Raw genomic sequence first — 12,825 nt, 5'->3', positions numbered from 1 at the left:
CCACCTTAATCTGCAGGACTGAGTGCTCCCTGCCCGCATTATGGATCATTTAGTAAAGCCATAAAAGCTGAGATGTTTTCACATGAAAAGTTATTCCTTTACTACTTCAAATTTGATTCATTTCTCTCTCATCCACATAAATGCCCCAGGAGAGGGATGGCAGAGGGAGTAAGGCAGAGAAAGATGGGTGAGAGTGAATGAGGTTTAAGGAGAAGAAAAATCTGTGATGTCATAACAGCCAGTGGCCTGCTTACATTGATCCTCTTTCAGTTCTCAACAAGGATTTAGGGATATTTTTCATCTCTGCTGAATGATATTGTAAATCTAATCTTTGTTTGCTTCTGAACCTATGTCTTGTAATAGATCAGATCATGGTTTGTCTTGCAAGACAGTGTTCTGAGCCAATGTGGCACACCAGCTTTAATTTTTTGCATTTTGTTATTTTGGGTGTTTCTGTGTGGGATTAAATAATAATAAAAAAAAAAAAAACAACATTATCCATGAACACAAATCAAAGACACAAAAGCCAGTATATAACTTTTCCCATTTATAACTTCTTAATCCACTGTGCATGTGTCTTTTATGTTGCTCACTACTAAATGTATTGTTGAACAGTCCAGTATACTGTTTGGAAAAGATTGCCAGTGCTTCTGTGCTATATCAGTCTATAAAATGTTTCAGTCTTGTGTATCACAATTGCAAATCTATTATACTGCTGTTTTTCCTTTAAGGTTGGACAATTTTACATACTGAATCCCATATTACTACTTTGTTGCTTATCCTCTTCCCCAAAGATGTAAAAGCATGACCTTGCCTGCTGAGATCAGCCAAAATCAATTTTGTCAGGCAATGTGGTTGAGTGCATATTTGTGCATGTTGCTAGTCATATACATAAAGATAGCTGGGAGGATATATTGATTGTAACTTCCCTGCATTGCCAGAATCCTTTCTCTTGTGGTACCAGTGTTTGGAAATACCTCCTCTGTTGTTAGTATGACAAGAGTTTTAATATTGTAACATTCGTTCTGTGGAACCAATGAAAGCCAGAGAAGCAAGAACAGTGATTATTACATAAACTCCCCTTTGGAAACTCTGCATTACATGAAGAGGGTTTGGGGCATCTCTTATGGTAATTAAACAGTGGTGTAGATCAAGAGCATCCAAGGTAAACCAAAGACTTCCTTGGTCTGTCTTGCATTTTGTAATCTGGGTTTGCAAGAGTCTTAAACGCTGAGTGCTTACAAAGACAATTTTTGAGTGTGGAGTTATATTTAAAAGGAATAACTGTCAGTTGTAAATGTGGTCTATAAATTATGAGGGATCACAGGTATATAGCCTTGCATCAGTTTATTGATTCATCATGAAATATTCATATATCAAAATATATGATGAGCAAATACATTTTGTGTGCATATACGGATCCAAGCACAGTTCCTTTGAACATCCCCAATAAATATGGAATTATGATTTGAATGTTTGATTAGACATGATGTGTGCAGTCACAGAAACTATTTAACATGGTTTGATAAATGAGCTTAAGAATATAAAATATTGAGTAACATTTGAGACAATTGTAATTTTCAGTAATTCATAGCAATTATCACAAAAACTGGAGACCTGTTAATTTATCTTGCCATTCTTTGGACAATTTGACTTGTCAGTCAGTGTGACCTGAAGTTTAAGGCCAATGCACAGATGTTATGTATAGATCTGCCACTCAATGGGTCTGAAGTCATTTATGATGGAACCCGCATCAATCACAGGATTATCCTTTGGACTTTCTTTTACACCATCAGCTATTCACTTAGATACATTCTTATCCAACTCCAATGGAGGAGAGAGAAAAAGAAAAAACGATGTCTCAGAGACTAAATAGTTTCATACCCAAGAAAATGTGCTATAGTACTTTATCAGTCAGCTCACATAAAAAAGAAGAAAAAACTGATTGATGGATGTCTTAGTATGCAAGTTGTAACACAGCGTAATAGTGATTTTAAATTGGAAAAGGCCTGTCTTTATTACTTCAATATTAGCAGGCCGTGAGGAGCATATAAGCTTTTGCTTTAGGGTGCCACTGCCAATAATGTATCTGCACTACTATATGTGCCAGAACTAAAAACTCAATTATTTCACTGCCTAATGCAACTTTTGTGATGATCAGACCCACAGCATACAGTTTACTTTACCCACTGTTTTTTTTTTTTTTATCGTTTTATTTTAAAGCCTAGCTCAAAGTTGCATGAATAATTAAGTCTTACTAAAGATGGCAAACCAAAGGAGAAAAAAGGTAGATCAAATTCAATATTAATGAGAAAGCATTGAGAAGCACAAACCTTAGTTCAACATCTCATTAAGTGTGAACTACTCTGCATTCACATCTAAGCATCATATAAAAGATAAATAAATGCACAAAAATTTTCTTGATATATGTTTAAAATATGTAAATCATTTAAAACAAAAAAAAAATGGACAAATAAAATTTAGTTCAGGAGTCTCTCAATCAATTACTTCACTGTGGTGATAAAAAAAAAAAAACCTCTTTATCTTTGCTTTTCTTCGTTTTTAAGCAGAAGTCTCAAGTTTTTGGGTCAAAACTGAAAAACGGGACTGTTTCATGTTTTTTTTTTTCTCCACCTTTCCAAAAATAATTGCGTATAGTTTATCTATCTTAAGAAAGTAACCCAAGAGATCAATGCTGCCATGTTGTTTCTTTCATAATATGTTGTGTTGTTCTTGTGCTAAATCCAACTTTAAGCCAGGGCTACAAGTTTTCTTTGGAATAAATAAATTATATTGTTCAGCCATACTCCTTAGTCCAGACAAAAAGAGAGTACAGGAAACTATGACTACATGCAAAACTCAACCAGTACGAACTAAGAATCCCTGCGTTACTTCCATGTTCCTTGTAGTCTTCATGTCCAGTGTGAATCTTGTCTTTAACAGTCTTTAGTTTTGGTAAAGTTTGTTTTCATATTCTTTTAAAATACGAATCGCTGCATTTACTGTGACATGATATTGGCTGTGAATTTTTATTACCCTTTTCTTTATTGATACCTGTGTACACTTTGATCGTCATGAGTGCCTTTGATCCCTCCATAGTCTTAGCATGATGCTCATGAGGTGCGCAGCAATTATCACTGTCAGGCAGAAAAGCACATGTACAGAAAAAAAAACAAAAAACTTGTGAGGTTCAAATGACCCCATCTCTTAAGACTGCAGGAAGATTGAACTCTATGCATGCTATTGTTGTAGCTAAAATTGTCAAGAATATTCATTTAGACTGCTGAACTTTTTTTAAAAGAATAATCAAAATGCTTATAATTTGTGACAGCTGTATGAAATACTGAAACTTGTATTTCAGTTGATTTTCACAGATGACAAATTAAACATGGGAAAATTTTGAAAATGTTTATCTTAGATAAACCTGGCATTTTAAAAAGGAATGTTTTGACTTTCTGTATCCACTCTATGTATTTTTTTTTAGAATGTCAGAGCAAAAAAACTTGCAAATATAAGTATTTTAATCTATTGAAAAAGTCTTTTTTATTATTTTTATTTTTTATTTTCTCTTTTTCCTTTAAAGGTAGTGTTTAGAAATGGTACATAAAACCTTGGAGATGCTTGTTTTTTTTGTGAAACCAACATTTAGATTTTTGGAATCAAATTGACATTTAGCAGATGTTTCAATGTAGTTTCACTGAAGTAACTGGTAGCAATTTTCCATAAAATCTATTTTGCATATATGTTTTAAGATATCATGATGTTGTTAAGTGCAGTAGTTTTGAATCTTTCTGCATAAGGGTAACTGTACAATAAGTCATACTTATATCAACTGTATATTGCTCACAGTAAACAGAAATCATTCTAACATTAAAAGTTATGGAACTTTTTAATTTTGCATCTTCTCCAAGTATTTGGCATAAAGTAGCCTTCATAATGCAGTTAGGTCCAAAGAGATGGCTCAGGGCTTTTTGCCAAAGATAGATTGGATCTTATTCATAATAGAAGAATGGGTGTTTAAATGGACAGACCTGTACTCTTACCATTATCTCATAAATGAAAATGAGGCAACATTAACTTTTAACATTGTGGATGATTTGCATTAAAGATGGATCCATAATTTGAAATTAAATAAGAATTGAACAGAGGTAGAAATAAAACCATTATGTAGTAAATAAGCAACCATCATTTAAAATAGTCAGCAATGGATATATTTTGATATTGTAATATGATTCAACTGTGATCTTTAAATATATAACACAAATATAAATGTAACAAAGTGCTAACATGTTAGGTCAAAAGCACCATTAGGAGTAAATTTAGATCACATATTTGACACAACAGTAGATTTCTTAAATTAAAGAAAGATCTCCCATTTTTTGGTCCTTCATTCAGGTAGTGGTTACAATAATTCACTGAAGAATTGAACAGTGCTTTTAAACTCATACTTTGTTGGATTCCACTAATTAATTGTAAGCACTCATTTATCCTGCAGCAGTAATCAGCATACAATTTTTTTCTGGTTGTTGAATTAATGAATAGCAAAAATATACAACACTTTATACTTCAGAGTAAATCAAACTGGATCTTAGTTGCTTGTTGAGAAATAAAAACATATCAAACTGAGAAATGTCACTTCTTCCAAATAACAAATCTTACTGTAAATCACCAAAACACCTCCATCTACACATTACAGTGATTGTGAGGGTCATTAAACATTTAAAAATATGTTAATAAATTAAATAAAAATGAACCAAAGCAAAAAAAAAAATAAAAAATTCTTAGCAACCCGGATTTTTTTTCTTTTCAAGAATATTCTACTTTCTTTTAGGTCAATGAAGGCATTCCCCTTGACACTACTCCTAACTCACCCAAATAACCAGAATGCTAACCTCCTAATGTGACTTTGCTGGGCTAATAATGAGGGGTTAAGGGTGAAAGGAAACTGGCCAAAGTCTGTATTGCAGATTTAAGTTTTAACCAGGTAATCTCATCTCATGTGGATAACATTGCTGTACATTACTTACTCTATTCCTGTAACGCAGAGTGAAAACATAATGCACACAATTGTTATTTATGTAAAAATGCTGAACAGGCAGATAGTCAAAGAGACAGAAAGCCTGTGTGAAAAGGGACAGACAGAATTGAGGGCTTTGACGCCATGACTAAGAATGGCATAGGAAGACATGACAGGAGTGATAAGTAAAGATGAATATGCCCTAGGCAGCTGACTGCTGATTACTTTCCTACTATTACAGCCTTGTGTGTTTCAAGACAATTTGCCTATACAGTTGGCAGTAAAACAGCATAGTGTGCAAATCCCTGGTGTGGCTAATGCTCGCAACCAGCTTCAAATCACAGCATAAAATGCAACCCTGCTTCACATCACAGGAGCCGTGTTGAAAATTACATTATAAAAAACTGCTGATTCCAACGAGGTTTCAAGCATATCCTGGGTTCATGCAAGAAAAGAACAAAATTATGAATACACAACATTTTACTAAGCTTTTACACCCTCCTCATTTCACAAAGTCAAAAATTATCTGCAAACGCACAAAACAAACTACAAAAACATTGGCAACCGGAATGAATTATAAAGAAATTGTGGATGATGCTAAGACATTCGCTAACTTTAAGTAAGCTTATTAATAAATCACAATAAAACCATTACACCTTAAGAATGCATATTTTCCTTTATGGAGGCAAAACCATGTTCACAGTTTACTGTTACGTCAACAAGACATTCACTGTTTTCAAAAGAAATATTAGCCCACTTTGTTTTTGGAAAACAGAATAACATTACAGACTGAATATTATCAAACTGGTCTAAACTGCTGTTTTGGGGTCTTTTATTTTAAAAGACTACATCGTTTTTCCACAATGTTACCTGAATCAGTATAGAAATCAGAAGGATTGCACTCATATTCATCAACACTACCAATCCTTACTGCAGGCACAGCGACACTGCTCATGGGTTTTGAATTGTCTTTTGTGAGGAAAAGTATCACTATTTCACAACTAGCAGTATGGCAAAATTCTATACTGGTCCTCCTAAATACAACATTTGGTAGTCAGTCAGAGGCTCCTCTTCAATACCCCAGACTTCCACAGAGCTGGAAAATGTCATCCCTCAATAGTGGAAGCACACTGTCTGGTCTCCCTTTTTAAGCATTTGGTCCACCATGATAATTTACCTCTCCACAAGTACTAAGAGAAGGGGTAGTAAACCTTGTCTAGCCAGACATGTCAAAAAAAAAAAGCAGTAATGCAGAACTGAAGCAAAGATGGGCAGGACAGAAGAATGCTTGACTAAGCACTTAATGTTGTCTCATTAGGTGAATACAGCACAATCATGTTTAAAACATGAACTGCACACCTATTTAGTGCGTAATTTCACTGAAGCGAGACAGGGTCAAAAAAGGTGGTAGGGTCATGGCAATTAAAAGTGCATTAACTGCTATTAACTAAGCAAAGCCTCTGTTAGTCCATGTTTCTTTTTCAGCCCTGCTTTTGTCGGCTTAAAGTGGGCTGCATAGTTTCCAGAACTCTCTTTCTTACTTTTATTTTTATTTCACATTTTTTTCTTACCTTTTACTTGGCCTATCTTATTGCCTCTCTCTCTCACTCATGGTAACACATACTCACTCTTCCACCCCATTCAGTTTTAGAGCACACTATAGGCAGAAAATGCCCATGGTTTGTATCATGCTGAGGAAGCAGGAATTAATTCCAATCAGGCTTGAATGGGGTAAGACTCATTCCATTTTGCAGCACTCCTGCAGTCATTCAAACAAAAAAGTGCCCCCTGTTTACCGAACCTTTACTGCATGTGAATAAACACAGACACACACACACGCAGTGTCGAGCACAACATGCTGATCACACATGGTTTTGTGATATCGCTTGGCAGCCAAATAGAATTTTGTTTATTAAACATCAGCTGCATTTGACATTAATGCCATGCTAATGAAGCCTCATACACCCTACTTTCACCTTTCTTTTCCATCCCACTGAGAATTTTAGGCAGCCATGGGGTTCTGCTAATAAGGTTGGTAACAATAAAAACACATTTGTCAGGATTAGCAGTATTGTGTCACCGTTAAAAGCTTTAGCAGTGGGGTTTACTGTCACAATCATCTGCTTTTCTCCAGCACCTCTCTTGTACTTTATGTACCTCCCCTGAACCCTCTTGCTCAACATCAATTTCCTAAAAAACAATTCTTTTGTCAGAACAAACCACAAATCTCATCAGGATTTTTGTCTTTGCCTCTTTTACTTACCAGCTCTGTTACACTAATTTTCAGTTTCATTCTTGCCAACAGATTAAAGCTGTATATCACTTTGCACAGTTTACTTAAATTCAATTCTACTTTCTAACATGTCCTCTCCTTTGATGTTCAATTATATTGTAGGAGGAACTGTGTCATCTGGAGACCTTTCAGGCTTTCTTTGATCAAAGGAAGTAGCATTGCAGTATACACACCTCTAATACAGAGTTTAAATAGAAGTTATATAACCAAAATCTCTACATACCACAGACAGCTTGAAGCCATTCCGTGTTCAAAGCCTCAAATATCTTATTCAGAGGACACTTGCCTGGGTGCGCAGCAAGACGTGTAGCTTACCTATGGGTGACAGTTCTGCCACACTGCCGATGTATGGGCCTTCCAAGAATTGGGGCTCACTGTCATTGATGTCCTGGACCTTGATGACAAACTCAGACTCCGGTTCTAGAGGAGCATTGGTGAGACGGTCTCTGGCCTGAGCTCGAAGCGTGTAAAAAGCCTTCTCCTCTCGGTCCAGTCTCTCTGTAGCATGTATGTCCCCTGTAAGCTCGTCGATGATGAAGATAGAGCCTGCCCCCTCTCCTGAGATGGTGTACTTGATATTGCCCTCACCTTCATCTGAGTCTGTATGGATCTGAAATTGGATACAGATGTAATGCAATGCAAATTAAGGCTCAAAACAGGAGAAACCCTACAGAGTTTGTTTCACTGCAACACCACAATTTCAAAGTAGTTTAGTTATTTACTTTTTTAAATAAATAACCAGAGATAGGACAGCATAAAAACTAAAACACAACATCAGATAGAGCAGACTCAGGATATCATGGTGGTTCTGTTTGCTGTTACAAAGTGTATTGATGTTTTTTTTTTCTTTTGTTGGATTGTGTTTGCTGCTAACCAACACATTTACTCATGATCTGATCATAATTCATCTACCCATAAATTAATTTGTCCTTTTTAAAAATTTTATTTCATGTACACATATTGTTATTTCACACCATCTTGCTTCTGTCTAAGAACCCATCATTTACTACTTCAGATGAGTTTTTTTTTTCTGTAGTTGAGTACTGTATCATTTACAACTTGACTATAATCTTATTTCCTGAATATTTGTTACATCATATTTTAATCGATTGTAATTCTGATTCCTGTTGGAACCTGTGGCCAGAATGTGACCTCTGAACAACAACAAAATTAGTACTCTGACTAACCTCCAGTTGATACACTATTTATAGAAATCAAATAACAGTAACCTCTAAGTTGATGATATTACTTTGATTTATTAGTTGTCAATGCTGGTACAAAATGTCTACATGGTACTTATGAATTGATGTATCACTGATAAGAAAAATGGAAACACGAAATAGCAAACTGACAAGCACCCACATATTAGATCACTAAGGCAGTGACAGTAAAAACATAGAGTGTACATGGATTAATGAAGATCTCTGGAATATAGAGCTAGGTGAATTTATTTGGCTGAACTGCGGCATATTTAAGTTATGCAGACTCACTGAAGAGAACATTTTAATCTGAAGGTATCTAACATAACCTATCAACTGTTTGATTTAAGACATCTATGTAACAGTCAAATGCTGTTTGATTATAAGATGGTGTGTGCTCTATAAATCTCTCTTATGCTCTTGTGGTGAAAAGTAGTGCTAAAACATGTCATATAAGCAAAATTATATCTCAGTATAGTTAAAAAAATATATCATGAAAAAATAAATAATAAATGTTCACTCATTTCATAAAACTAAGCTCATACAATAGATTCATCAAACATACAGTTAAATATTTCAAGCATTTATTTTTAATGAGTATGACTTCAACATAATGAAAATGCATATTGAGTATCTCAGAAAATTTCAATAATCTGAGTAAATCATATAAACAATAAGTCTAGGGAAAAGCATAAAACTCTGCATTGACATATAGTTTAGCTGCAGCCTGGAGTAGATGGTCAAGGTGATCCGTTCAAAAATCTGCATAAGTTTCATAAAGTGTGGACCAAGGCTGGAGAAAGAGCATTAAGAACAACTGTGCACCTACAAACCCATGCATGTAAAACAAGTGAGAAAAAATATAAATATATGAAAAATTGAATAAGAATACAAAGCTCTAATTTGATTATCTGTGTGGTATTGGTAGTTAATATATAAAATGGTAAACTTAAATGTTGGTACAGCTACTGCAAAGGTTTGGTCAATTTTATATTTCCACCTGGATCTGTTTTTAAAATGTGTTAAACTCTTCCATATATTAACATCATATTTTTGGTGCAGATAAATCCGCAAGAATGGAAATTAAAGTTTTTTGGTTTTTTTTCTTTGAGGATTAGTTGCTGTAAAGTTTACAATTACAACTCCTAAAATATTTTTGCAAGTAGCTTTTTTGATTAGCTTGTGGCCTGTCTGGTTGCAAACTCCAGGCAGACTGTTAGATTGTTTGCCAAACAAATTACATTTAGTAATGAAATGAGGCTAAAGGAAATTAGAATGCAGTTGGTCTTTCATCAAGACCTACCTAAATATGAAAATGTATATTTAGGTCTGCTTCCCCTTCTTTTTACAAACTGTTATCATTGTACTTGATGAAGACTCTATATTAATTCAAATTTACACCTCTCTTATACAATGCACCCTTCACAGGATGTGACTCTCAAATTAGGAAATCAAAGTCTGCTCAAAGATTGCAAAAAGAAGAGACAGAGAGGTGCTAGGGCTGAAAAGTGAACCTAACCGACCTCTAATAAATCAAAGCGTTGTTCCTCCTTGTGATTTGAAGACATTCCAGACGTAGTGGTAAGAGGAGCATTAGTCCCTCATCCCATGCTTTTTTCTCACTCTCATTCACCTTCCATCTGCAATCATAATTCAAAGCTGTCTTCGCAATGTAACTATAGTTCAATCCACTGAGGAAACCATGGGAGAAGGGAAATTGCCCTGTCCTCCTGGTTAATATTTTACAAAGACTTAATTAAATACAGACCTCTAATACCCTTGCAGGGATTTTCATTTAGTATTTGTCGTAAAACTGCAAAATAACGCATGCCTGTTCCCTGATATTGCCTCCCTCATCCATTTTCTCCCACATTCTTTTGTTTGTCTGTTTTTGCCCTCTCTCACCATTGTGAATCATCTGGAAGAGAAATACAGAAACAGCTGGGGAAAAATATACTGCTGGGTACTTTGAGGTATCAATATTTCAGTTAGGATAATAAAACAGTTTCATTGGTCCAGACTCTGAGAGATATCCAATAAAAGTGAGCTTACTCCTTCATCACAGGGCTTTTTTTTCCTTCCGGACACTAACTCTTACTCAGCCTTTGTTTTTCTAAATTAGATTATGTAGAAATGTGTGTGCATTTGGGATATGTTCTCATTAAATGTTGATCCACTTGCACAAGTACTAGAACTATGGAAACATCATTTTACCTACACATACACATGTGCTCCAAGTCACACATACACATAACCTACTGTGCTTGCTCATTCACAAACCCCTACACACAGATAGAAACATTGCGGGTTTTCCTTTCTCCTGGATTAATTTCCACCCTCAGGCTTTCTATACCCATCTTTCTGTCAGTGTATCCTCCTTGGTGTGATTCAAGCTGGGAAACTGAAAAAAAGTTAACTTGGCTAAAGTGTACTTTGAGTACCAAAGGTCAGAATGAGAGTGCAAGTCCCTTGCACTGCAAAAACATAACCTGGGGTGCAAAAATGACATAAATAGTTAAACAGAGAAAAATTTTTAAAATATCAAGTTTTCCTTATCAAAGCACGAGTGTAAACATATGTTTAGTTCCAATATTTTACATAAAGTTAAATTGTTTTTCCCTCACTGACCATCAATAAAACAAATGACATACTTTGTGTTTTAGCTTCAGATTAGCCTGGCCATTTCCTTCTTAAGCAATTTTGCTTCAAATGTCAAATATATTCAACATTTGAAGGTAAAAAGGGTGCAAAGTAAACTCTTCACTGATTTTACAAAATGCTTTAACCGACATTCATGTAGTACAGGTTGAATAGAACACAGCGAGAAGTGTGATTATACTGCTTGAATCCTTGAAAGAAGCATTTAAGCTTTGTTTTCCAACAGAGTCGGTTTAGGATGTTGTTGTATTCTGTTTCATTCACTTCAGCAACACAGACCTCCCACCCTAACTTGATCTAACCGTTTCTTCCATCTTATTAGGATCCCACATTTCCACTCAAACACTGAGACTAAAAAGAGACACTCTTTCTTCCTCTCTAGCTTGCTTGTCTTCAGCAAATGTGTGTAGGGCCACTGGACTTATCTGAAACAAAGGGCTACAGGTCCAGATTAAGTCGGCGCTTGAGTGTCCTGCACAGAATAGATTTGTGTAATTCTACAAAATTGCACCAACCATAGTGCAGAGAATACTCCCAAGGTGGGAAGGCTACTCTAATTTGCTACAATACCAATGTAATCCACCTAATTTGTCTTTCCTCAGTGAATTTAAAGCATATGCTTGGAGATACTGGAGTTGCCACAAATAAATGAGCAGATGGTGAGCTCTTTATAAGACCCATTGTCATTGGTGTTAAACTTGCAATAACTTTTAGGATTCAGTGAACACAGTCATTTGAAGCCAATAGGTACCATTGTAATGATTATGTCATTTTGTTTCTCCAAAATGTTTAACATTACATCCCCTGCTGTCATCTGAAACACTTCAGAAAATTACAGGTATCCTCTTCATAGCCACCTAACAACAATATCAGTTTGCATAACTGAAGGATTGTGTATGTAGGAGCATTGTCCATTGCACCAAATCACTGCAGTGGGCCTTAGCTCACAATTTACAACATAAACAACAAACATCTTGGAGTCCAGCTGTAGAGTTATTTGGGGACATATAAGCTTCTGAGCAGTAGGAAATGATAAACTTGTTTCTGGCATAATGTTTGATGAGGTGCCTTTCCAACCTTTTTTAATTAGAGCTGAATAAAAAATAACCAACACACTTTTAAAAAGAGATAAAGGGCTGCAGATATCAGGAGGAATCTATACAGACTTTTATACAAAGTTTTTTTTTTTGACCTGTCACTAAAATGTTTTGAAGGTTGTTTTTTTTTTTGGGTTTTTTGATAGATAATACATGTAACCTCCCAGTGGAAATCCTCTGAAGTAACAGTATGAAAATAAGTGTGTCAAAAAAAACTGAGCAGAATAAGAAGGCTGCCTCACAGCTGGGGTTCACTTTTTATTACTCCAGACCTTATTATGCAAAGAAAAAAGTTGCACTAGTATCTAAACACACTGATCAACATTTAACATGCACTACTGAACCTGCTATTCAAAGAGTAGTGTAAGTTCAGTGTCAGCTTTGCCCCAACAAATGTTGTCCTGGAAGCCCTTTTTGCTGTCAGTTTTTGCTCTCTAAAACAATCATGTAACTTCAACTTATAAATATCATTCGATTCTTTATACTCATACAATAAACATTTTTTGAGGGGGTCAAAAAATTATGATCCCCATTTAAATTTATTGGCAGTGTTAAAATAAA

General features: G+C 35.2%; 1 protein-coding gene across 4 annotated transcripts in view; it reads right to left on the bottom strand.

Moving 5' to 3' along the window:
* Positions 1–12,825, bottom strand: part of LOC122833988 (cadherin-22-like) — a 162,019-nt gene that overhangs the window by 60,667 nt on the left and 88,527 nt on the right. For all 4 annotated transcript variants that reach the window (XM_044122020.1, XM_044122022.1, XM_044122019.1 and 1 more), the window contains one exon: positions 7,626–7,920. In XM_044122020.1, the coding sequence (XP_043977955.1) occupies positions 7,626–7,920 (295 nt within the window). The remainder of the gene's footprint in view (positions 1–7,625; positions 7,921–12,825) is intronic.

The sequence above is a fragment of the Gambusia affinis genome, linkage group LG07 (assembly GCF_019740435.1).
Source record: "Gambusia affinis linkage group LG07, SWU_Gaff_1.0, whole genome shotgun sequence".
Lineage (NCBI taxonomy): Eukaryota > Metazoa > Chordata > Actinopteri > Cyprinodontiformes > Poeciliidae > Gambusia > Gambusia affinis.
This window is presented reverse-complemented; position numbering and strand designations above follow the sequence as displayed.